We start from the raw sequence: 27,157 nt of genomic DNA, 5'->3' as shown, positions 1-27,157 counted from the left end.
CCTTACAGGATCTCATTTTCAGAAAGCACCGAGTAAAACTTCTGAAAAATTAAGCTCCCATATAACAAGTGTCGCAATGGACAGCCAGTGTCACTAGTCATGTCTGTGACCTTGGCCTTGCTGTTGCTGGTAAGTACAAGATCACTTCAAATTCCCCACCCGCTTTCTAGCTGGAGGATTATATGGTGAAAAGAGCTGTAGTGAATGATATAGTTCTTTGCTGCCAACTTGATTTTAATTATACAACATGTTCCTAACCTTTAGAAAATGTGTTTAGTTTTAAAAATAATAGTGTGGGGGAGCATGGCAGGGGAAAATGTATGCTTGAGCTTACTAAGGGACAAAAGACATTTTCTCCAAGTGATGAACAGATGCGAAAATGGCAATAACACACATGGGCTCTTGGAACAAAGGGATCATCCAGATGAAGAATATTCTGTTGCTGCAATAGCTTAATCCTGTAATCCTTATGTGAAGCTTTTATTACAGATTAATATGAGACCAATGAGGCCTTCATCACTTGTGGTACTGATGTAAGATTAAGCAACCTGCTCAGAGTCATGGCAAATCTCTGGCAAGACTGGAGCTGACCCCACATTTCCTAACTCGGTGATTTCACAAATTTCCAGGTAACAGCTTTTGCCTTTGTCTCAGCCCAAGGGCTGTGAAAGGAAGGTGAGAGTGGAAGGACCCCCAGGAGAAGGAAGGAATTATTTGCACCCAGCTGGAGCAGGGTGGGGGGGTGCAAACGGGAAATGTGCAACCTCTTGCTCTCTAGGTGTCACAATCAAATCTCTTCCTTCTGTGGAGTGGAGGTTTCCGGATCACAGTTTACATTCAGATGAAGTTTTTGCACAACTGAAAATCCCCTCGTTGTGCATGCTTGAAACAAGCAGGGAGAAATTACTCTAGGTCATGGTGACATGCCACCCTGAACACCAGCTATCCAACCTTAAAAACAGTAAAACTGATATCCAATTTGAAATATTTTGCAAATTTTTTATGTTTCCATTATTTTTATTCCCAGTCCTCTGCACGCATCCATATCCACAAAGACTCCACACAGGGGTTCTCCCAAGGCCAAGTTGTTTGTAATCAGGAGACACAAGTTCAGTCCCCAAAGCAGAAGGTGAAGACGAGACAGAAGACCCTGAGTGCTTGAGTCAATCACCAATGCTCATTCCAGTCTTGCTCCTGCCTGTTAGCCCAGTGGTGGTTCACAGCATCCACACTGTGCTGAGGAAAAGCTAAATCAGGATTCCCATCAGTACTCACAACCTCTCACATCTGTGACTATTTCCACCCTCTCGACTCTATGGATGAGCACCATCTCTTCCTCCTCTCATCATAGATGTGCACAATGTGGCTCTGACCTGGGGCTGGGGCAGTAGCTGTTCATTTAAGACAAGTTTTCTGAATGACGCTTGTGAACGCATACAGTATTGGAAATTTGCATTACCCTTGGATGATCAACTTTCTGTGCCTTCCCGTCCACCATTGCAAGAAATGAATGTATATCTGACCAAATTATTTGACCTCAAATACTAGATGTTGATTAAGTACGGACACCTGCTTGCAATGTCAATATCCTCTTCCCTTCGTGTCTGTCTGCTGTGGGCCAGTTTGGACGGGGCACACAGGGATTGGTGGGTCTCTGATCTGACCTGGCAAAGTCATTCCTCATTCCTGCACCGAGGCAAGTCTTGTAAAACTTACAAACTTGTCATTCTGGTTGTGTCAAAACAGATGTGTGAACTGGGGTTGGAAGACAAGCCCAACAAACGTGAACGCTGTTTGAAGCTGGAGCCGACCTCTCCAGCCAGCTGCCTCCAGATGTCGGGAGTGACTGAATTTGTTTTATGTGGCAGATATGAGGCAACTACAAGCTGGCATAATTGTGAATTTCCATATGGCAAAGCTCCTTGTTTGAAAAGGGCATCAAAAGGAAAAGATAAAAAAAAATCAGAACCACGTGGAAGGAAAAGGAAACAGCTATTTGGAGCAGATCTGCCTTCAGGGGAGCAGCTGGGCTGAACCCCAGTCTTGCACCAGCTGAGGATTTTGTCTCAGGTTCCTTCACCTTGCAGCCAGCTGCTTGCTATCCCCAGTGCTCTCCAAGCAGCTCTGTTTGTTTGCTATCATTCCCACACCTTTTTTGCAAGTGTTGTGGTTGTTTTGCACTTTTTCAGCATTACATGGCAGTTTTCTGCTCTGGGCTGAGGAGCGTCTTCATGCATACGTGAAGCCAGAAGTTTTGGCACATCATGGATGTCGAGTCGCCGAGGAGACCAGCTCCAGTGCAGGTAAGGCCTCACTGGGGAAGGGGATCGCGGCGGGTAAGGCCGGCAAAAAGGCTCTTTTGAGGGCTTTCGTGGCTGGGAAAAGCGGCTGCCTCGTGGCAGAACCGGCAGCTCGGGGGTGGGCTGCTGAAGCGGCGGGGGTGGAGACAACGACTCACGCGGCCGCTGCGCACCCAGCACGCAGGCAGCTGGGCGGTGTCACCCCGGCGAGAGCAGTCGTATAGGACGAGGGGAAACGGGTTCAAGTTACGTCAGGGGAGGTTTAGATTAGATATTAGGAAACATTTCTTCACTGAAAGGGTTATTAAACATTGGAATAGGCTGCCCAGGGAGGTGGTGGATTCACCATCCCTGGAGGTGTTTAAAAAAAGGGTAGATGGGGCACTTAGGGACATGGTTTAGAAGTGGCTCTTGTCAGGGTAGGCTAAAGGTTGGACTCGATGATCTTAAAGGTCCCTTCCAACCTCAACAATTCTGTGATTCTATGATTCTATGGATGCTGACCGAAATAAAGCTGAATCAATAAGAAGAAAGAAATGTGAGACAGAAGAGTTTCATCACATCACAAAATTCACTTTCCATCACCCTCTAATAGCTGAGATTTTCCTTTGGCCTCTCACATAAATCCATGGCGTTAAGCATATCAGAACGGCCACCAAGGTCCATGTAACTGAGGATTTTTTTTTCTCAAAAAGTGGCTGAGAGTGGGTGCCACAGAAGCAATAAGAGGGCAGCAGGTATGCAGTGACAATCTCTACCTCCAGAGATCTAAAGCCCTATGAGGGACAGTCCTCTGCCTGCCTATGACCAGCCACCTGCCTTTAAGAGATGCCCAATCCCTTCTTTTGGTAATTCTCCAAGAAGCAGAAAGTCCCCACAGAGCCCAAGGCCAGTATCCTTACCCTCACGATAGCTAATTCCCTGTCTAGGGAGTCCCATTAGCTGGCTGAATGTTATCATAGAATCATTTAGGTTGTAAAAGACCTTTAAGATCATCCAGTCCAACTGTAAACCTAACACTGACAAGTTTACCACTAAACCATGTCCCTAAGTGCCACATATACATGTTTTTTAAATACGTCCAGGGATGGTGACTCAACCACTTCCCTGGGCAGCCTGTTCCATAGTCCTCATAACCACTGTAAGGGGTCTTACTGTTGCTGAAAGCTCGCCGGGGGCAGTATTCATGTGCTGACTTCCATCACTGAAGTGGAAACTCTCCTGGGTAGGGGCAATTTTTGCAGGGTGTTTATAAAGGGCATAGCACATGATAACGCACAGATGCAGAGCGTTGTGTCTTCTGGTTTCAAGTCCCGGACTGAAAGGGTCTAAACCACCCCTTTTGGACTACACTGCTGATTTTCCTGGGACATGCTTTTGGGTAGCCCGACATTTGCTTCACGTGACCTGACCGCATAGCAGGACTTCAGGATGCTTCTCTGGAGATATCTTCTTGTTTTAGACAGAGCTTCATCTGCATCCACAAAAAGCCTCACCAGTGCAAGGAATCCAAGGCCATGACAAAGGCTGGTGCGCTGATGCCCCAGGGAGTGTTGTGCAAACCTCCCAGGGAGCAGTGAGTTCAGTGGTGGCACTGTCAGGCTTTGGACGAAACCAGTGCACAGTTGTGTGCACCAGAAAGGAAGGTCACTCTGACAGTGGACCTCTACATCCCCCTGTTTCAGGAACCCCTCCCACTGGCAGGTAGCCATGCCTTGGCTCCTTTCCAGAGCTACCACGTCTCAGCCAGGGCCAATTCGCACAAAGCCTGAAGGGAGATGGGGAGCTCTGTAAATCCTCCAGCCCAGACTGTTTCCGTTGATCAGTGGCAGCATGCTTTGTACATCCTGATATCAACGTGATGAATGTTGTGCTGACTTCTGCATTGTGTGTGCCTGTGAACTAAATATTGTCTGCTGGAAAGTAAATAACAGCAGATGAGCAAATGGGGCTGTGATGACATTTCAGTGTCCATAATGTTTCCATCCACAAAATGCAGTAGTTATGCATCATTTTAACGGTAGGAATAGATAAGCAGTCAGCTATCCGTATCTGGAAAATCAAAAAGGAAAGCAACATTAGAGGAAATAGATAGGCAGTGGGTGTTCAAGGGCAATGAGTCATCCTTGCCACAAATAAGGCTCAGAATGAGGAATACTAATAATTAGGCAACATATTTCAAAAGTTCAGTTCTTTCCGCCTTTCCCAAATTATCTTTATGCCCTGGGGATATTTCAGAATGACAATGTCTGCACTGGGAGGTAGACATGAAGAAAATCCACTGTGGGAAGAAATGACCAAATAGTAAGGAAAAATAAAGTTGAGCTGTAAAGCTTCTTTTTCTGAAACTCAGGTGGCTCCTGCAGAGGCAAATGGCGTGATGCTGCTCAATGAACAGAATAAACTAGAGGTAAGGACCTCAGCACTTCCCCTCAGAGTGAAGACACCTGTGGCCACTGACCTTGGCACTTGCAGTAAACAGCAATAGCACCCGCTTTTCCCCTTTTCCCATGATACTCATTCCCTTGAGCTTTCTCTGTTCTGGTGCCGTTCAGTAAATGAAGAGTCCCTCCCTCCCTGGGCAGTGGGTGAACCCAGGAGGAAGGCTTGTGCCTCCCATTTCGGTACGCTATCTCTTTCCCAGAAGTGGGACCACTCAAAGCTCATGCCTTCTGCTTCGCTGGAGCTGCCTTGCGTTGGAAGCAAAGAGGTTTCTGACCCAGAATCAGGCTAGGTCTTACCCTAGTCCAAATCCTGGACTCTGTGGAGCTGAAATTTCCAAGGGACAGATCTGGACAAAGAATGAAGTTTTCAAAGACTTTGAATCCAAGTACTCTAGCTTCCTGGAGGTTGGAAGCAGAGATAAAAGACAAACTCTGTCTTCATTTATGAGGATTTCTAGGAAAGAAGTCTCTTTGGACCTTTAACATCTTTGAGCATGACACAGTTAACAGGTAGTCCTAAAAACACAGAGATGTTTGGGCCTGTGCTGGGTAGAGACTAATCCCTTTATGAACTGGAATAAGCCTTAAACGAGCAAACATGAGTTATTGTGAAACTGCAGGGCTGCAGTGCCATCCCCGTTTGTTTCCCTCCTTCCCTCAGCTACAGACCTCTGATTGCAGCAGCCCAACTTCAAACACTGACAAATGTCATCGCTGACACCGCTATGGTGGGTGTACGCCATCATTATAATCTGTATGCATTTAGCCATCCCAGCATGATAAGAGAATGATTAGGAGAATAGTTAGAGAGTAAATTAAAAACTCACAGCAGTTTCCTGTGTGAAGCTACTAACTTACAGGCATATTTTTTCACAGCATTACTGAAAAATGCCATTAGTTATACCTGTGAATACATGTTAGACTTAAACCCCTGGTGAGAATTTTTATTAACATACAAATATGTTAGGGCTCTTATGCTGCTTAAAATGTAATTAACCATCTTCTGAAGATTAAGGGTGCATAATCATAAAAGAACTGCACTCTTGTGCATTTAATTCTTCTAATCTGTTTTATGTTGAAGTTAGCGTGGAAGAATAATTGCTAGTTTGCCTTAATAGTTTGGGTTCGTGCTGTAGGAAGAAATTGTTATTGGATGTATTTCTAAACTTCAAATTTGGTAGGCTTGCATTGATGGAAGATGATGAAGTGCACTGAGAGATTAGAAAAGTCTTGCTTCTTTTCTTCTGCTGCTGCTGTTGCAAATGCCCTGTGGTGTTAAAGCTGTGTTTCAGACAGCTTCATTCAGCTGACAAAAAGGAGGAAGGGACAGGCGCACCCAGTGAACAACAAAGATAAGAACAATAAACTTTAAGTAATCTCTTTAAGTACTAATTTAAACACATAATGTGTCAACCAAGTCATGTGGGGATGCAACAATATTTTTCAAGACGCATATGAAAACTGAGCAACTGACACAAGGCAGAGAAAGACTTTTGATTTGTTGAGTCATAGTACGGGAGCTGAGTTTGTGAAATGCACTCTAAAAAACCAAATTAATGATTTTATGTTGTCATTAAAAACATGCTATTGGAGTAGTCCATCCTCCCAGGGCTGTCACAGTCCCCATGTAATGGTCATCAGGTTTATTCGAAAAGAGGTTGAAACCTTCGGGGATGCAGAGTACTGATCTCTAGGGGTATTTTGTTCCTAGCAACATGATCCATAAAAGCATTAGGTAACTCAGGCAGCTTCACAGAAATAGTCTTTTTTCCTCCCCCTCTCTTCTTGCAGACTAAGAAGAGGTAAAGGAAGAACAGTGAAGACTGTGGGCTGAAGGTATATGCCGACAGTCACGACTGCATGACTTCGCACTGAAGCTGTGCAATAAGTCTGCAGCCTGTTCCCAGCGGAGTCAGTGGGGCAGGAACTCCTATGGAAAACATGGGCGGAAGAGCCCATGCTGCTCCTGCTTTTGTGGAGGAGACAGAGGCGATGGAGAGTGGCTGGTGCTCTATGGAGACCACCAATGCAGAGAGTTTCCTCCTTGCTTGAAGTGAGCAGGGGCTCTGCAAGGTCCTGGAGGAAAAGCAGTTTCCAACAGCAATTTTAGCAACTGGAAAACAATTGTAAAATAATTCCCTACACTTTTTTAAGAAAACTTTTATTTTAGTGGGGGTTCCTTAGCACTCAGTTCTCAGTGGGGCCAACGTCAACTTGCAGCAGATTGTTGTGGTCAAATGGACCCTGCTCTAGGGGAGACTGGTGACAGTGTGATGGGAGGGAGCAGTGACACGCAGCCTGAGAAGGGCTCCATGGCTGCTTCGTGGTTGTTTTCATTATTTCCAAGTGAACACACAGGCTTTATTGAAAGTCGCTTGTTTTCATTACAGCTTCCTTTTGGCAGGTGCGACAGGTAGCACAGCGGGTTTCTCTGGGCCCTTCGTCATGCTGACCAGTTGAGGCAACGCTGCTCTCCCTAATTCCCTGTAAAGAAGGTGGCCGCTACGCTCCTTGTGGCCACCTGTGCTCAGGGACCAGCCTGCATGCCGTCAGGGAAATCATTTCCACGGAGAGCACACCCAGCTTCTCCCCCTTGGCGCTGACAGGCAGCCACCGCAGCTACTACTTGAGGGAATGTTGGTGGCGGAAACTCCTGCTCCCCGCGTCAAAACACAGCAAGACAGCGCAGAAGTTCCCCTGGGTTTTCCATCAGGCCCTCAGACCGGGCGTTGCACAAAGAGCACGCTACATTTCTAGTCTTTGGCTAGCTGTCTTTTACAAACATGCAGGGAAATACCAAAGGTTGTTAAAGCATGAATAGTGTTTCAGACACATCTGACATTTTGTCCCAAGCTGATATTCCCAGCACCTGCCTTCCAGTAGCCCTGGGTGGGGGGGACCGCATCTCTTTCGGCAGGTGCCAGCAGCACCGGCACAGGGCTGGAAGGCACTGTCAGCTCAGAGCAGCCTTTAGCCAGATGCCCATCATGGCTTGAATCTAGACTTTTCAGAGAGGCATTAAGTAGATTCAATCTTAAAATCATCCTGAAATTGCACGAGAGTTAAGTTCTCAAGTCCCTTAGGAATTTTGAGCAGGTGGAATATATATATATATCCAAGCCAATGAAAAGGACACCAGACTCCCATCCTCAGTTCTGTTTGAGGACTGCTAGTGTGAATAACCTTGGATAAAGTGAAGTTGAGAACCTGATTAATTCTGCTTGTCATTCAAGCTTGCACTAAATAAGACATGAAACTCCAGACAGAAAGCCAGCCATTTTTCTGTTCTAACAGTTTGCTGTCAATGCAGGACAATAAAATATGGATATTTTAGATTCATAATGCAGACAAATAGGAAATAGGAGCTGTATTGTGCTTCACTTGCATGGTTAGCTCAGTAATGCTAATGTGATTATCTCATTGAACTTTTCTGCCTTTGCTTAAGGGTAGCTTTGTCTTGCTTTGCTGGGATGTACATATTTGCTTCTTCTACACACAGGTCTATAGTCCTTTTTAAGCCTGTAGAAATGAGAAAGCCTGGTTTTCCTCATCTGTCACAAGGTAGCATCCTTCCTTGGCATGGCTTGGCAGTAGCACAGCTTGAATGAAATTTCTACATGTTCCCACCAAAATATTTAAATTTCTTCATGTTGCTTTCCAGCCAGATGCATGGGAAAATCACATGAACGTTTAAAGTACTGTGTCTGTAATGGAGAGATGAGGAGGATAATGAAAACAATAAATGCCCAAATTCAGTCCCCTCCCAAGCAAAAGATAGTTTTGAGGTTGGACTAGTTTGCTCGGGGTTTAGTTTCGATGGGCAATCACTCACTGGCCCTGCCAACACAGCGATAGCATGCACCTGAGGCAAGGTTGCAAAAACCAAATCTTGGGAGAGCCAGACAGCGAAGGGGGCTTTATAGGGTAGAAAATGGAAAGCTGGGATGCATCGGGTACAGCGGCTGAGCAGCAAGAGAAGGCTACTCTGAAAGACTTCCAAGGAGAAGCTGGGACAGGATTAGTGGTTTAATAATGACACTATCTCACCTGCAGTCCCTTTAGGGAGGTCAAGATGTGAATGATGTGTTTCTTACTGCATCTAAGTCCTGGGGGTGATGGCCTCTGGCTCATGTTGGGAAATTGTGCTGGGGACCTAATCCTGGCTCTACTCTTCTGGTTTCTGACATTTGGTCTTCTGGAACGTGATCACGCCACATAGTCTGTTTCCTTATCCAGTTTGGCCAAGCTCCTCTAAAAATGAAATAGGCTTTTAATCCATCTCCTTCTACTAGTTTCCCCAGCAGGGATACCTGCTGATCTTCACTTGTACTCGCTTGATGAGAAATCCTACTCTGTCAAAAATAAGTAGTGGGGAGGGGAGGTGGACAACATGTCTCCTTTTGGGTGCGAGCAGCTGTGGTGCCAGCAGGACCTGCAGGGGATGGGAGGATCATGGTGTTCAGGGAGGTTTCCTCAACTGGGGGAATCTCGGGGGAGCAGAGAGACATGCTGGCAGCCCACAGCTCACCCCAGGGCTGCTGAGGAGACGTGGGCAGGGCCAGGAGCAGTCATGGCCAAGCTCCCCACCACCACCAAAACCCCTTGTACAATAGGCTCTACAAGTAGAACCAAACAATGATGAGGACGATGGTTCATCTAGCTTGGAAGTGTCGCCAAGGTGAAGTCAGCCTACATCCTGCATCAAAAACACTTCCATTAAGAAAAGACAACAGGTTATTGCCAGAGCAGACTCTCTTCTGAAGGGAACATAAGGTCCAATACGCTCACCAGATGCTATTCTTAGGGAAGTCTGCTGCCTTCCTGGGACCCAGGTTAAAAATGCGATGAGAAAACTTCCTACCCCAGTGAAGTGCTCACATTGTTATCCATTATTGATTTTTCATGTAAGAGGCAACAAAATTGCAATAAGAAGTCTAAGGGCGATCAAAAGTTAGGGCCCTGTAGGGCCTTGGGAAGACTGATTAACTGATCAGGAGCACAAATAGTTTTTCCCTCTATCCTTCCAGTTGCAGAGAATGATGTTGGAAGAAACAAGAAGACCCAGCTGATCGATACCTGTCTCTGTGACTGGTGTCTCCAGCAGAATTTGGGGTTTTTTGATCACGGGTCGATATACATGACATCAGGCCAGCTAGTGACAGATGGGGTACACCTTTCTCAAAAAGGATCGTGGTGCAGGAGTTAGCAGGACTCATTGAAAGAGCGTTAAACTAGATTTGAAGCGGGAAAGGATAAAACCAGGCTTGCTAGTGATAAGCCGTGGGGCAGCGTGCCAATGTTTGAGGGACGACGTGCTAGCGAGGTCCTTCAGTGTTGTGCTCCACAATGTGCTGGAGCACATTTTAAATGTCTCTATACTAATGCGTGCAGCACCTTAGCCATCTCAGTGGGGGAAGGGAATGGAGATCCATGCAGCAGCAAAGACACAAGGGTTGTTGCTACGTTAGAAACTATGGAAGCACCTTAGAAGAGTTACATTGGAAATAGGGCTTTTCACCACAAAAAGATGGCAGGATCAGTAGCCCAACTGAAGTGCATCTACACCAATGCATGCAGCATGGGCAACAAACAGGAGAAGATAGAAGCGATTGTGCAGCTGGAAAACTATGATGTAATTGCAATCATGGAAACATGGTGAGATGACTCACACAATTGTAGTGCTTCAGTAGATGACTATAAACTCTTCAGAAGGGATAGGCAAGAAGGAGGGGTGGACATCGTTTAGTGGTGGACTTGGTAGTGGTGGTTAACAGTTGGACTCCATGATCTTAAAGGTCTTCCAACCTAAATGAGTTTATGATTCTATGAATTTGACGCTCATGAGAAGGTGTTGCAAATCTGGCCCCAAATCATGGAGTGTTCAGAGTCCTTTTTTATATCCAGTTTCTATTTTCTTCTCTGTGCCAAATTTCCTTTTTATTTCCTTTTTACGCTATCGCTTTGGGTGCGTGAAGACAAGATGAAGACTCCAGTTTTAATGGGCCTTAGACTGAGTCTTGAAGACTCAGTCTTTCACAGCTGTCTTATACCTCTGCTCCTCTCAGCTCTCACTGAAGTGCCTTCCTTTACGGCAGTACCAGGCAGGATTCAGGTGTAGTCCTGTCTTGGCCAGCTTTACTGGAGAGCTACAGGTCCATCACCATGGCCTTCAGGGCATGGGTGGAAAAGCCTATGCCAATCAGGATCCAGGTGCAGAGCTGCAGGCATTTGAGGTGGAAGCTGTCATGCGGGATATGTCAGTCCATGTGCACCTCTGCCAGAGCATAGCTCTCCAGCCACCTCATGGTGCTGGTAACACTGGCCTCTGCCTAATTCATGCTCAAGGAGGTGCCCTGTCACACTCCAGAAATCACCTCAAAGGGAGAGGGATCTCTTGAAGACATTGGTCAGCCTGAGCCTGCAGAAGAGGGTGGGGGCCAGCACTGTTAGATGGCAATCAGGTGAATAACCTGACAGGAACAAGAGGAGGCTTTCGCTTCCCAGCCATGCCTGACAGAGCCCTGGCAGCGAGGTGGGCTCTCACATTGCATTCCACAGAGTAGCACTGCCACCTCCCTAGGTGTGCCAGTGCTGGCCTCTCCCATGTGGCTATCCACCTACAAAAGCACTGCAACTGAAACAAGGTGGGCAAACTCATGGTTTGGGCTTCCTTGGTCTCAGGGCCGGGTCTTCAAGGGGCCTGGTGCTGGCTAATACTGCCCCAGCGGACACAACCTCTGCATCCCAGAAAGCTTTGAACCCCTGGAGTCCAAGGGAGTTGAACTCCAGCTGCCACGATGTAGTGAGGGATTGTGTATCCAGCTCCACACACGAAGAAGGGAGTGCTCTTCAGGGAAACCTCCTTTCACACCAGAGCCTGACACACCACAGAGCAACAAGCAACGTGGAGAGTTGTGGAGGGTAGTGGGTTATTTTCATTGCCTCAACGCAGGAGCACAGACAGGAGGGGGAGCCTTAGCTAGAGTATCAGTGAAACCAGAGCCCACCCCATCAGCTCTTCAGCAAATGCGCTCCGACGCTGGGGCAGCTGAGCAGTCAGTACCCTGTGCCCGCGTTCCCCAAAAAACTGATGCACACTCACTCAGCCTTTGTTCAAACACAACATTTATTGTCAACTTTGTACAAAGTAAACCTCCCAGAAGGAATGGACTCTCTCGAAGAGGCTGGGGCAGTCAATGAACAGGTAGAAACGCAGTCTCTGTCTCGAGCCTCCAAGCAATGACCTCTTTGGCTGCTTGGGGTCTGACTGCCCAGCGAGTGTATTTGCTGCGGAGAAAACGTGCAGTAGCATTTTCTCCATGTCCAACATGCTAAGTTCTGTGACACCAGCTCCTTGGGGACTGCCTGGGACGGGCAGATTCTTCACCCTGACTTCAGTCAACACACGGAGGCACATGAGCGGTGCCTCTCACCTGGGGAAGTCCAGGCCCCTGTGATATTGCCACCAGGGACGTGATGGTGTGGTGGGAAAGTGGGATGAAAGTCATCTTTGCAGCCACTGCTTTCATCACGGGCTGCTACGCTGAAAAGACCGTCCAGAGGATGACGTTGCTCCTCTTGGTTTTCTCTTTCCTTTGTGTCTCCTGCAGCAGCCTCTCCAGCCACCTCGTGCTCTCTCTTTGGCACTCTCTCTCTTCAGCCACCTCAAACTGTTGGTAATGCCGACCTCGGCCTACTCCATGCTCACAAATGCGTCGCCTTTCTGCACCGCCAAGATCAGCTCAATGTAGAGGGATACATTGACGCTGTTGGTCAACTTGAACTTGCAGAAGCGTCTGGACGGCAACACCGTTAGCGTGCATGGGCCTAGCACAGGCACAAGAGTGCTGGCTGCTGTCATCATCTGCTGGAGCCAGAAGGCGGTTTTCTGCACGTCGAGGTATGCGTCGGTGCAGAGGGTTTGTAGGAGGCTGGCTTCCTGAACGGTCATCAGCTTGTCCTCAGAGTGGTGGAGGAAGCAGAGCATGTCCCCCAGCCACCGCTCCCTTCTGCACATGCACTCCAGTTCCACACGCAGGCGGGTGTTCCTTACCAACGTGTCCTTTTTGCTGCCCAGCTCAAGGTGGAAGGAGTGCCCAGGGGGTGGCTTCAGGGGCACAAGCAGGCGATAGACAAGGTCTCCTCCATCAGCACTCTGGCTATCTCGGAAGGTGCCCACGCCGACAACTGGCTGCACCCTTGGCATGAAGGCATTGCCAGAGAGGATTCGGCAGAAACAGAGAAGGTCGTTCACCACCTGTTCCACCACTACACATACTCCCCCTTGCCTGTTTGTCAGGGGCCACAATGGGCACTCGTCCAGAAACCTAGAAATATGTAACGGCTCTTCTCCCTCTTCCTCCTCTTCCTCAGCGCTCCATTTCCGGAGCTCCCAGGAGAGCCCGAATATCAGGACCAGGACTCCAGCAACCGCCCAGATGTGCCACTGCTGCAAGGCAGCAAAGAACACGGCTCTCCAGGGAAAGGCTGTCTGCTGGATCCTCTGCTCCCAGCTTCTCTGCTCCAGGTCATGTAGCAGCTGAGTCAAGTGGCTCAGACGCTCCACACGCTGCTGCACACGCTTACGCGTGGCCTCGTCCAGCTCATCACCGACCATCGGCAGGAGCTGGAAGATGCTTAGCACAGGCAAGGCGAGGACCATTTTTGCAGCCATAGGCTGTAGGAATAGGGAGAGAAGGGGTTCAGTGGGGCTGGGAGGGAGGGAGCTGGTGGCGGGGGGAGCCAGGACAGGAGCCGCAGGGAGCTGGGGGCAGGCAGGGGAGGGGACGAGGCAGCGGGGAGGCAGCAAGGCCTGTGCCCAGCCCAGGGGCCAGTGGCTGGGCCCTCGATGCTGGGTGAGAACCCACCCCGCGGGGGCCGGCGTTTCTGCCCCGGCCCTGGTCCAGCCCAGCCTCCCCCCGCCAGCCCACTCACCGCTAGCCCAGGCCGTACTGGGGCAGCGCTGCTGCTGGCGCCTTTTATAGCTGCCCCCCATTGTGACGCGTCCCCTGTGGTGTCCCAGGCGACAGAGCGCATCACAGGCCGGCAGCCAGCCCTGCCCTTGGGCACCCCCCACCCCGGCTCAGCGGCAGCGTTTGATGGTCAATGCGACTGTGTTTCGACAAGATTCGATGGCGAGGTGCAATCGGTCATTTACTGCATGGAGGGCAGGGTCAGTCAGAACTGTGAGGGAGAGCCTCCCGTGGAATCAGGAGGTTCAGAGAGGACCCTCTTGCTTTCCAAACTCCTTCTCAGAGAGGAGTCCAGGGGCAGCTGTATCCAGTCCCAGACCTGGTCAAGGGTTTATGTCAAAAGGACTGTATCTTCCCAATCAATCCTTTGTATCACTTAGCTAAGATTTCAGACTTTAGCATGCCATTACTGAGGCTGTGTTGTGTCAAGGAATCTCTGAATCTTGAGAAGTAATCTTGAGAGGCGTCCCTACTCAAGGGGACATGCTGCCCTGCTGCTGTGCAGGAGAGCTCAAAGGCTCTTGGGCTGTTGACTACTTATGGGGGTAAGATGGTTGCCCTCTAGTCCTATTTGCATATTGATCACTGTACCAGCATTGCTCAAGTTTGCCCTTGGCTATCGTGTTGTTATCAGACTCCCCAAAACCACCTTGGAGCCCCAGATGCCACCATCGTGACTAGATGCACCTGTTGTAACCACCACAGGTGGTTATCGCTTGGGCAGGGTTACAGGAGGTAAAGGTCAGGTTGGCCCCTGGGGGGAGCACACCATCCCAGAAGCACCCCCAAACCCTTAACAAATATAAAATGGGGCATTGTGGCCTGTGGATGCTTTGCGTGCTCCTTGAGATCCCATCCCAGAATCAGCTGCTCAACCTGAAAGTTCAACCTGATGTTCACCCTGCAAACTTGTGAATTTAGTTAGCCAAGGCTGAAGATAACGAAACTATTCCATGCTTTGAAATCTCTCACCAGATCTTGCTGCCTGTGAAACAAAGGAAATTTGCTGCTGCTTTATTAAAATAAATTAATAATAACTCAATAATAAATATCAGTGATTAAAATCCCCAGTATCACAGCCCCATCTAATGGACTGGCTGAAAGATATTCAAAAGACCTACAAAGAGTCTATCTATCTGTTCTCTTGCAAAATATGTTATCGTGATAAACAGGACCCTGTGGCATATTAAACGTTTAATTATGGGCACAGGAGACGTTTTCTCTGAAAATGAAAAGGGTTGCAAAATGGCTACAGCCTCTGTGAGGCAATTCTTAGAAGCAAAATGTAGCTCAGTGTTAGTGACTACTTTATCTACTGCCTTCAGTATTCTCTTGACATGGATTAGCGTGGAGATGGGAGTCTCCATATTTCTTAGCTGTGCTATTGTTATGCCAATGACTCTGGAATGCCATAATCCTACGGAGCAGCTTGGGCTCAAGGGAAAACACAAGGAAATCACCGAGAGAATAAAGATATCAGTTAATCCACTCTTTACTTTCTATTGTAAATTTAGCCTTTTTTTTAAATTTATGAAATGGCTTGGCCTGCACAGTGTCAGCCTAGAGGAAGACCAGCCTTAGGGCTGCCTGTACCACGTGGTGTGTGACACATCTACGTAAGCCTGCCTGAAAGACTGTTATGCAGGTACCGTCATGATTATAAGGGTGGTTACCAACCTTTCATGTCTCATAACCAAAAACCTGTGGATTAGACCACACAAAACACAGTTACTAGCAACAGGATGCTGAGAGGAGTGGTGTCACGAGTTTTACACCCTGGTTCAGAGCTTCTGGAGGGAAGCAGAGGGAGCCTTTTAGTTGCAGTGGGTGACAGATGGACTAACTACTGGTTTCTAAATATCTGGAAAGGTATTTTGGATACCAGTAGTTTTTGTGACACTAGATCTCTAGGAATATCTAGTGCTTCTTCCTCTGACCTGCTCTTAGTTCCTCCAGCAGTGACAGCTGAAAAAGTACGTCTTCTCAAATGACTCAGAGCTCTGAGCTCCCATCACATTCACCAGTGCTAATTAGGCACCTTGCTCCTGAAAGAAGGAAGAATTAGACAGCAGAAGACCTTTGTAGGTTTTCGCATCCTGAGAGCCCACCGTTGTTCTCCCCTGAAGGTAGCACTTTAATCAGCTTGTTAAGAAAAAAGCTCAAGCAAGGAGATCTCACACCTCAAAGGAAGGCCACCTGAAGAGCAGCGCAAAGGAAATGCAGCCACTCCAGCCCGTAAGTCAGCTTCATCAAGGGCCCATCTGAAGAGCCTCTATTCAAACTCACGTAGTATGGGGAACAAACTAGAGACGTGCGCACACCTGAAGGCCTATGATCTCATTGGCATCACGGAGACATAGTGGGATGGCTCCTATAACTGGAGTGTTGGAATGGAGTGATACAGGCTCTTCAGGAAGGACAGAGAGGGGAGACGAGGAGGGGGTGTTGCCCTCTGTCAATGAGCAGCTGGAGTGCATGGAGCTCCATGTGCGGATGGATGAAGAGCCAATGGAGAGCTTACTGGTCAAGATTAAAGGGAATGCAGGGGCAGGTGATGTTACACTGCCGGGTATGCTACAGTGCCTGGTCTGCTACAGGCCACCTGACTAGGAAGACTGAGTGGATGAGGCCCTCTATAGACAGATGGGAGTGGCATCACATTCACAGACCCTGGTGCTCGTGGGGGACTTCAACGACCCCGATGTCTGTTGGAGGGACAACACAGTGGGGCACAAGAAATCCATGAAGTTCTTGGAATGTGTCAATGACAACTTTCCTCTCCAAATGGTTGAGGAGCCAATGAGGAGAGGAGCCATGCTAGACCTTGTCCTTACCAACAAGGAGGAACTAGTGGGGAATGGGAAGCTCAAGGGTGGCCTTGGCTGCAGTGATCATGAAATAGTAGACTTCAAGATCCTTCGGGCAGCGAGGAAGGCGTGCAGAAAGCTCACTACCCTGGATTTCAGGAGAGCAGACTCTGGCCTCTTCAGGGATCTGCTTGGTAGGGTACTGTGGGATAAAGCACTGGAGGGAGAGGGGCCAGAGAAAGCTGGTTAGTGTTCAGGGATCACCTCCTCTAAGCTCAGGAGCGGTGCATCGCAAAAATGAAGAAGTCAGGCAGAAAAGCCAGGAGGCCTCCATGGATGAACAAGGAGCTCCTGGGAGTTTTACATTAGATATCAGGAAGAAATTTTTTACTGTGAGAGTAGTGAGACACTGGAACAGATTGCCCTGAGAAGTTATGGATGCCCCATCCCTGGAATTGTTCAAGGCCAGGCTGGATGGGGCTTTGAGCAGCCTGGTCTAGTGGGAGGTGTCCCTGCCCATGGCAGGGAGATTGGAACAAGACGATCTTTAAGGTCCTTTCCAACCTAAACCATTCTATGATTGTGTGATCTCTAACATTTCCTTTGTGAGGCAGAGTGCTCAGACACAAACAAGATCTTTTTACACCAAATCCATAAATCACTGTTCTGTACCTTACAGGATTTCTGAGTTGGGTATCTGACTGTAATATTTACCATGCACTGTTACTTTAGGGCCTGGTGCAGACTTTGGTAAGAGAAAATGTGTTTGTGCAAGCCCCATGGAGCAAGGCTGGGGAACTACCAGTGCAGGAACATTTGCCCTCCTTAAATTAAGAGACCTTCAAATAAATCCCTGCGTAAATCAAGATTATTTTAGGGGAAGGATCACTTCAGAAAGAGCAAATGTTGTATATGATTTTGTATTCTAACTGTTGCTGCCTACCTTCTCTGGGGCTGGAAGGATGTGGTGCAAGCATTTATCTTCTGGAGGCACAACTGTTGCATCAGCGACAAAAATTCCCTCATGCTGACCAAGTGCCTTATTCCCATTTGAATGTTATCAGTCTCCTTTCTGGACCTGTACAACACATTCACAAGGAAACACTTCAGGATTAATTAGGGAAATGTTTCTGCTTCGGTTAATTGCTTTGCCTGGAGACTGACTTTTCTGGTATGGATTGATTCACCCCCAAGGGGCAGTGGGGGCTGAGACAGCTGCTCCAGGGGTGAGACACCACAGTGGTCTGTACAGTCGCAGTGACAGGGTGTGCAGGTCCAGACGGCCACGGCCACTGGTGACTGAGCTTTACATCACCTCCTCCAGAGCCACCACAAACCTGGAGAAGAAAAGACAGGTGGACAACACCATTCCTATTACCCTGCAGCATCGTCTCTCCTAATTGCCACATATGGAAGGAAATCCCATCTTCTAATTAGAATATCATTAGGGACGAAGAGGCTGAAGCAATCATGACTTCTACGTAGTTTGAGCTCCAAGTTGAGGTCCTGGCTGCGGCACCTCAGTGCATACCCAACTCTGGTGCGCTTATCAGAAAACAGGGGCATCTAGTGGCTGTGTCAGAAATTTCAATAAACATCACCATTCCTTTAAAAAGATGTGAGAATTTGCCTTTTTCCTTTCTTGCCTCTAAAAATAAAAATATTTTATTCCATAATATTACCCAAAGGAGGAGGGAGAGGAACAAATCCTTACAAGGTTTCACGCTCTTGGACCAGTATTTCCAACGCAGCTGTGACACTCTGCAGTGGTGTAACCAGATTAAGTGAAGCTGCTGCTGCTTTCTGCTGCGGCTGCTGCTCTGGAGAGCCAGACCTGCTGCCTTGGGACCCAAATCCCATGCTGATTCATTGCAGGGGAAATGTGTTTCTCCATGCCGACCAAGGCGTCTCAGGCAGCGTTTGCAGGCAGCAACTGTTTACAAAGGTTTGCAAGGCTGTCTGGCCCCAGCGTTTGGCCCTTGTGCAGCGACTGTGCACTGCAAGCACCATCACTGTGTCCAATATTCTGCTGGCCTGGGCTCTCCAGCCACCGGTGCTAATGAAGTATTGCACTTGGTGGTGATCATTCCCCTGCTGAGCTGTAGCCTGGGTGCAGCCAGGCCCCTGGAGCTGTACACCACATGGCACCGAGTTAGGGACAGGGAGGGAAAGCAAGGATTAATGTGTGTTTTGCTCCTGTGGCTCCTGCTGCCCAGCTTTACCCACTCAGCTGGGGGCCCTGTGACAGCAGAGCAGTGCAAGGCGTTGCAGCGGCTCCCCCATCCCTTCTGTGGGAGGGAAACTGTGCTTTCTTTCTGTTCAAGCACCTTCCAGACCCCCAGGGGCTTTTTTTTGCCTGCGGGGAATAAGAGTTAGGTGATTGGAAATGCAGGTGAGGAAATATTGTTTACTTTAATAGTAGGGATATGTTGCAACTCCAGGTATAGTTCCCTTATACAAGGCTCTGAGGCAACACATACTTGAAAAGCAGTCCTTGCACATAGCACTTTTCAACATATTCACATCCTAGGGCTTGCAAATATGACTATTTGGTAACTAATTGCCCCCGGCAGTGACAGCTTTCAGTCCCTCTTGCTCCATTAGATTCCCATCAGCATCACTGGCTTAGTGTGATCTGAATTTGCCTGCTTCCTAATGTATGTACAGAGCTGGCATACTGCGAAGGGACTATCACATAGGCGAGTCCCATGATTTCCTATTTAACAGCTAAACAGAGGACAGCCCAGTCTCCTGAGCTGTCAGGCATCTAACAAATGCAAAATTCATTCTTTTATTAAGCAAAAGGAATAAGGGAGAAAGCACAAAGCAAAAAACTGAGTGCTGAATGCTAATAGGACCGTTGCTATTATACAATTCTCTACAGAAAATCAAAGACAAATGATAATACTAGAAAGGCACATTTTTATTTCACAGGCTTAGTCCCGAAGTGACAGGAGGAGAGAGAAAAACATGCACAGCTGTTTTTCCCTTCTCTGGCCACTTCGATGTGCTTACAGGATACATAATTTTGCAAGGTCTTTACCTGCTACCCGAGTCATGATTTGACTCGCAGGTAAACTCCAAAGCCTGCATTCGCCAAACAGCCTGTTTTACTCATAAATGTGCATATTATGTATAAATACTATTTATTTTGGTGAATTTAGGAGGCTGTCACTCAGCTAAGAAAGGAGAGGTCTGCAAGGTGGTTACTGCTGTGACTGCCATTCAGGTGAACGCAGTTAAGCTCGGCTCAGGTGACTGCACCCAAATTCATCTGGCAGTGGGTCCTGTGCAGGAGGGAGTGTGGTCACGAGCTGCCCAGAAAGGCTGGGAAACAAGTCAGCCATGAGCCCGTGCTCAGCTTCAGGCAGTTGCAGCAGAGGGTTGGAGTTAGCTTAGGTGCGTCCTGCTCTGCAAGAAATAGTTTTACAGAGTCGATATGTATTTGAAAACCTTGGTTTTCTGCTGTCTTGTGGGGTTTTTTAATGCACATACCTGCATGCACACACAGAAGAAGTGCACACAGATACAATGTGCCAGGTGAGGTAACTTTGATAACAATTTTGATAGAAAACCTCTGAGCTAAATGGCTTTTAAATGGAAGGAGTTCGGCCTTGAGATCACTTACAGCACAGTTATATTGTGAACAAGGACATTTTTATTTGCATCCCTCTTACAATGTGGAAAATAACTACTACGAGTCTGTGCAGACTGCAAGGGATGGCCGACCTTTGGTGCATGTCTGAGACTGCTGTGTGGGCAAAGACCACCCCACAGAGAAGTAGCTCTCCAGCTATTCCTTTCCTAGTGGCTTCAGCCAGCTGCATAGATTCAGTCCTCTTTTAATACCTTTAATTAAAAAAAAAATGAGAAAACAATGCATGAATTCGAAGGAGAAGCTGGTTTGGTCTGCTCAATCCTTGTAAGAGAAGGAGCTGGAGAAGGTCAGTGCAAGGCCAGCAAGGGCCCTTTTCGCTGGAATTGGTGGTGTGGGCAGTGCTCCCTTTCCAGACAGCTGGGACATCTGCCGAGGTGACACTAGGGACTTGCCACTGAGCCTGCAAGTGCATCTTGGGTGAAGAAAACACTTGGAGATTGGGTTTGCCTCCATCGGTTGTTCTGATCTCACGTTCATCTCTGCAGTTGTTGACCTGACGTAATGCTCGGTTTCCTTACAAGGGACACAACATAAGCAGCATTTTGATGGCAAAGGGTAGGTCACAATATGCAGGGACTGCTTCTTGCTCCCTCTTTTTCCTGTGCAGCAGTGAGCTTGTTGTGGCCCTATTCGATATACAAGCACCCTCTTCAATGCCACAACACTGAAAAGGAATTTTAATATTAATATTCCAGAAAAGTCTGTATTTACTGTAGTGAGCTTAAAAAGCCCTCAAACCCATGAGGAGAGTGCCCTGGCAAAGAGCTCCACCTCTCCAAGGCCAAGCTGTTGACAGAGGCAGGTGATGGGCAGTGCCCAGCCACATCAGGCTGCTGTGTAGGCAGGATCGCTGCTCTCCCCACCCAGCTCTTGAGCTTGGCCAAGAGCTTAACACTGGTGGAACGACAGTGAGCTACCACGTATCACTCACAATACTCAACTTTGGGACCACACTTTTCTCTTGGCAATTGTCCACCGACACACTCAGTCACTATGGCTCAGGTGACAACTCTGCCATGTGTTAAGCTGCAAGAGCCCACTTGAGTGTCTGTGCTGCAGCGATATGCTAATATTTCAAACATTTTGATCTATTACTTATCCTCCAGCTAAACAAAAAGGTCTTTTTTACCTACTTTTAATTTCTTTTCCATGCTGCTTAGAGCAGTCGGCATCTGCCGCGGTGATGAACGACCTTGCACGAGCTCATGTAAAAGCCAACAGTTCTTGGCAATCCAATTCACCGGCGCCTGCTCTGCTTACTGCGGCAGGAGCTGCGGGCGTTCTGCGCCTGTTCCTCATTGATCATTGTGGACACCGGAAAAAAACACTACTTCCCACTGGATTTGCTCAGGAACTGCTGTGTACTTCCTTGGGTGTGAGACTGAGACCGGAGCAGGGAATCTTGTACTCTGCTATGAGTCTGCTCCATTTATTTCACATTTACAGCTTCTTGATAACACTTCCAAGGCTATGATCTATCAAGGTCATTGCCCACTTTCCTCCTGGGAAGCTGATTCTGATCTGTCAATGTGATGGGAGAGGCAGCAGCTGCGTGGGGACCCATATGAAACAGTAGCCTGTGGAGACTAAAGATTTTGTCACTCTTAGAAAAACGATGCTTCTTATTCCCGTGTAACAGAGGCACAAAGAGGGAGGTAAATGGGAAGCTCACAAAATCTGTGTGTCCCAGCAGCCACTTTCAGAGCTGGCTGTTTGATTTCTAAACTCTAATGAAACTGCAAGAGCGGAAAGTCTTCCGGCAGCAACAGCAAGGAAAGGATTTTTACAGTCACAAATGACCAATGCAGACTTAGATCTGTTGGTTACAGAGAGGAAGCAAGGTCCCGGGGTCTAGCCATGTGCCTGGGATGCAGGAGCTTTGCAGATTTTTAATTCTGGAAGTGATCTTCCTAATCACCCCATCTAACTTCCCACAGGCGGGGACTAAAGGAGCTTTCCCAGTCCCTCTTCAGCAAGGCCGTAGCTTTGGTTTACACTGACAGCTTATTTTCCAGAAAGATATATTTCCTGAAATGATTGAAATGTAGAGCTGTGTTTGGTCCCTAGCACTGGCACAGGCTGCAGGCTGCTCATCAACACCCTCCAGCCAGGTCTGAACTGTGGGACTCAGGAGTACTGAGGATGGTACAGCATGCTATAACATTGGTGCCTCACTTTCCTGTCTGTTCAGGTTCGGTGAGAATAACGTCCCGCAGTTTCCACGGCTGCTCCCTACCCAGTGCGCTCAGACTCTGGATATTTCAACACATGAGTCTGCTCTGGCACCTTCACATGTGCGGAGGCCCTTTGTCCCTCCCATGGTGCTGCTCCTGCTTTGCCCCCAGTGCCAGACCGTGAGATCTTACCAGGGATGCACGACAGCAGATCTCAAGCCACAGTGTTGGGGAGCTGCACCCACCTGTGGACAAAGACGATGCCTTGCTGAGGAGATAGAGATGGACCTCATGACTCAGAGCCTTCAAAAAGGCTCCTTTCCAGGAGCCCCATCCCGTCCCCTTTCTCACACAGGGGTGGCTTGCTGGCCTGCTCACCTCTATCCTATACAATGACTATTAAAGCTTTGCTTGCAAGAACGAATCATTGCCCAGTTACGAGAAGGTCCAAAACTATTTGCATGGGTTGCATAAATGACACAGGGCCTATGGGCCAAGGGGAGAAGATGGGCGAGAGTGGGTAAGAGTCCTTTTCACCTCCGTCCTCCAGATCGAGCTACACCAGTAGAATGGTTTGCAACATTGGCCCGGAAATCTTCTCCAGCGTTAAACAGTGTTGTGCTAGAGCACTGTGTAAGTTATTGCAGGTTTCTGCTCAGACAGGACTTTGATTAGAATTTTGCTCATATTATTACAAACTCCCATCCTTCACATCCTTCCAGTTCCCTTCCCTGGCTGCAGAGTTCAGCCAGGGCCACCTTTGCCGCATTTAATCAGCCTAGGCATATTAACTACAAATTCCTGCAACGATTTAAACACTTAGGTCTCATATACATGCCTGTAACTTGTGATTACTAATTTTTTTACTTGGAAATTTATCAAAAGGATTGAATAACTGTTCATCTCCTGACTCAGGATGACAGTAGAATGAATTATAATCATTCATATTTCCAAAGTTTTGATAGCAATCTGAAACATCCCCATCAGTGTTGTATAGGGATGTCTTACAAACAATTAATAACATTTACTGTAAATGTCAGTGTGAGGTACAAGAGAATGATAAGTCCATTTTAATGAAGAAGAACTGCACCCTGATATTTTCAGTCCCAGGACAGCAATTGAGCTTGCTCTCTTCACTGTGCTTTCTGCACAGACTTCACTATAGTCGAGGAGCTGAGGGGCTGCAGTGTTAACTTCTGGATTACTGTCCCTTTTACACATTGGTGGCATCTTTTTCGCCACTGGCTGGGTATATGTTTCAAAAAATAAATGTTTCAATGAAGACGCAAGGGGTATTCTCCCCCCCAGCTGTGACAGTGTTGATGTTGGGCATTAAATCACTTGACCTCAAAAATGCACACAGAGTTATATTAAGGGAGAGCAGAGGGGTGGGGATCCCAACAGACTAAACTTGCAAATTCGTTAGTCATGTAAAGTGCTTTAATTTCAGAAGGTCCCTCTTGAAATACCTCCAGGGCCTTACTTAGACCTCCATGACAGACATGCTGCCTTAGCATATTTCAGGTTGGGTGACTGGCTGGGGAAAGTGCAGCCCTGCACAAGACTTTCTTGTAGCAGGGAGCAGCATTACCAATAGCTAAACCAAAGTTTGGCCAATGTCTCCTAGAATAATCAAGCCTGAATTTTGCCAAGGTATATGTATACTAATAGCAGGGGGGAAAAAAAAAAAAGGGCAAAAAAAAAAAGGAGAATTCAGAGCATAGTAGGGGCTGGGTCTATCCTGGGTCTATCTTCAACCCCTGGAACAGTTTTGCCCAGAGCTAATTTTGTAGCAGAGTGATATAGGGCTGTGTATAGAGCTTCTCTGGGGGAAAATAAAAACAGTCTTAGTACACTACTGATAAAAAGGTCTGTTTCTATGTACACAGACCTTAGAAACTCTTCCAGTTCAAAATTAGCTCTGCTTTTGTGTCATCACTTTACAACACTCAGCTCTGACAGTCGGCAAATAGCTGACCTGTGTCTGCACAGCCTGCTTCTGTAATTATATTGAAGAGGCGAAAATGGTGGCTTTAGAGGCAGAATTTTTTGAGAGTATCTTAAGAATCATCCTGGCTAATTCAGGCATCCATCGCTATAATCCCCTAAACAGCGTGGGCTATCATGCCAGGAAGAGTCCATAATTTCCGTACCAGCCCTGCAGCAATAGGAAAGGTACTAAACATTCCTCTCTCTCTCTACACTCCGGCTCATTCCCTCTGATGGTGTTTTTAAAATACAGTCCTGTAAATATGTCGAACTCTGAGGTTTGTCAGGACAGCTGTTAATCATAAGGCAATGATGCCTTTTCTGATGGATGTTTCTGTTATTACAATTGAAGTTTTGTCTCTTGAAATTAAGAAACAGTAATTAAAGCATTTAGCGCCAAGGGCTGATAGAATTGTTTTGACACTGGTTCTTAAAAAAACTGAAGTACTCCATCTTCCTTCCCAGCACTGTCTTATACAGGGACTTCAGAAAAATAATTGAGAATTATAAGTCATCCGGGGTTATAGTCTGATTGCGTGATTGGATTTGATGTGACTTTTAAGGGTGAAGAAACATCTGGCACCTTTTAAAAAGTAATGTTTGTGAAGAAAATAGAGAAGAAAGAGAATATTGACAAGATGTGTTAAACAAACAACAATCATAAAGGCAGAAAATGTACCACGGAAGACTTTTGTTTGTTGATATCATGAAACATTTAATATCCCTAGGAAAAGCTGAAAGAAGTCAACTAAATGGGATAAATGTAAAGGGGCAGGTTGGAGATAATGCTTCAGTCTCCAGTCAGTTGTGGATTCCCTTCATGATCATGACAAATGACATAACTCTGCCCTACTTTTTCCTTTGTAAAGGAAAGTAGTATTGAGATGCTGCAGGGCTTAACTCTTTCCTATGTGTATAATTCCTACATAAATAGGCACGCACATATGTAGGCACAGTGTTTTGAGGTGGCTGAGAAGTGGATGAACCAGAATAAAAAGTCATCTAGGGGCCGAGGCTGCTTTGATGTACGTGACGCAGGCTATGACTGCAAGTGTGCACTTGTGGAGAATAAGGAAACTCCTCCTCTCTGCATCCATTTTGTTTCCCCCTCTCCAAAAATGGCAGGAGTGGAGCTGCTAAACTGTAGCAGACTTTCCTGGAGGCACTGCTCAATGAAGCCTTCTGGACAGCATGGAGATCCTGATGTATCTGGGTCTTTGATGCTTTTTCATGCTGTTTGGCAAAAGGAAGCTGGGCATGGGACAGGCTGGGATATCGCCTCTCCTGGGGAAGGGGAGCAACGAGCAGCAGAGCAGTCCAGGAGCACCCCTCACTCAGCACATCCAAGGTGTCAACTCTGAAGTGCAAGACACTAAACGTCTTAATTTGCCCTGGAGAAACATTAAGGAAGTGGAACATTTAAGTGTCCCTTTCCTTCAAAAAGACTGGTCTATTTAAGAACAGCCTTGATGAAGGGGACCTTGAGCCAGAAAGTCATCTTATTTCAGGACACTTCATATCAGATTGTTTTAAGTGTACCTCTAAGTGCTCTTCTTGACGTTGGTAGTCCCAGGTCAGAAACAGCAAGAGAGAAAAGAGCAAATGGTTTTGAGCATGCATCAGAATCAAAGAAATAATCAGCATGGCCCTGTGCTGGAGATAACATCGGAGATGGGGTTGGCAAAACGATAGCCGTAAAACTACCAGGCTCTGGGTAATGTGAGCTTGAGAGGAGGTGACAGAGATGTATAAAGATACAACTGGGGTGTTAGATACGTGGCACATGGAGGATCTGTCATTTCAGGAGAAGCTGACAGGGCTGAAAGGTTTGGATGGGGCTTTTCTTTTTTTTTTTTTTTTAGTTCAGAGCTTATGGATATAATTATGACAATTTTCATAAAAGTCAAGTCCCTTGTACAATGTAATGGGGCTTGGCGGGAGGGTTTGGGAGTTCTCAGCGCGTCGGAGCGGCAGAGGAGAGTTGGAGCATGAGCTGCCGCTTGTGGGGCATGTGAAAGCTGGAGCTGCCCAGTGGGAGGGCTGCGCCCAGAGCAGGGAAGCTCAGCAACGGCAGTCCTCTGGCCCCAGCGCTCAGTTTCTCAATCAACACGTGGGATTTTCAATGAAAGATGTCTAAATCTCAGCATTTCCAAGCACCCACCTTCCTCTTTTTGCCTAGTATCAAGTAATCCAAATATACCTTCTGAATTGTTGGGAGTGGAAGACTATTTGTTTGTTTGTTTTTACTGGACTGCAAGTTCTTCGGTAGCAGTGGAAAGGAGGAGTTGGAATAAAAGGAGTTTGGTCGCGTTTGGGGTGAATGATTGCAATACAAGCTCCTATGATCCTAAGCCATTCAGAGCCATAAGTGGACTAAACCATGCAAGTGAATGCTGTGTTTTTAATATGACCATAATTGAAGCAGTGGGCAGTTGTGCACGCTAGGAATTCATTTGGAGCACTTCTCCATAAGTACCTTGACGTAAAATTAAGGCCTAACTCTGGGCCCCCAAGAGAGAAAATTCTGGCTTGTACTCTGCCTACACACACTGAAATTAATGCATAATGCAGCAAGTTTCTTCCTCTCTCTGCCTGTCCCTTTCTCTTTCTCACACACACACATGCACACACGCAGCTGAACTCCCACGCAAATTCTGTGGGGAAATTACAGCCTACTCCTGTCACTCCCTTCTTTGTCACCGACATAGTGCCATAGGTCTGGAAAGTTCTCTCTCTGTGTGGTACCAAACTTCTTCCAGATCAGGAATATCTTACTTTGACACATAAATTTGAGTTTTCTGTGTAAATCAGTG

General features: G+C 47.3%; 1 protein-coding gene across 1 annotated transcript; it reads right to left on the bottom strand.

The window, feature by feature from the left end:
* Positions 1-12,437: 12,437 nt before the first annotated feature.
* On the bottom strand, positions 12,438-13,406 carry LOC128908633 (inositol 1,4,5-trisphosphate receptor-interacting protein-like 1). Its single transcript, XM_054199283.1, has one exon. It carries the CDS (start codon positions 13,404-13,406, stop codon positions 12,438-12,440), a length of 969 nt encoding a protein of 322 aa, XP_054055258.1.
* Between the last annotated feature and the right edge of the window lie 13,751 nt (positions 13,407-27,157).

Source organism: Rissa tridactyla, chromosome 4 (genome assembly GCF_028500815.1).
Source record: "Rissa tridactyla isolate bRisTri1 chromosome 4, bRisTri1.patW.cur.20221130, whole genome shotgun sequence".
In the NCBI taxonomy this organism is placed as follows: Eukaryota; Metazoa; Chordata; class Aves; order Charadriiformes; family Laridae; genus Rissa; species Rissa tridactyla.
The sequence above is the reverse complement of the archived record's forward strand: the minus strand, read 5'-3'. Positions and strand labels throughout refer to the sequence as shown.

What these genes read in the sequence shown, in the direction of transcription:
- LOC128908633 (XM_054199283.1), bottom strand. Translation starts at nt 13,406, where the DNA reads ATGGTCCTCGCCTTGCCTGTGCTAAGCATCTTCCAGCTCCTGCCGATG.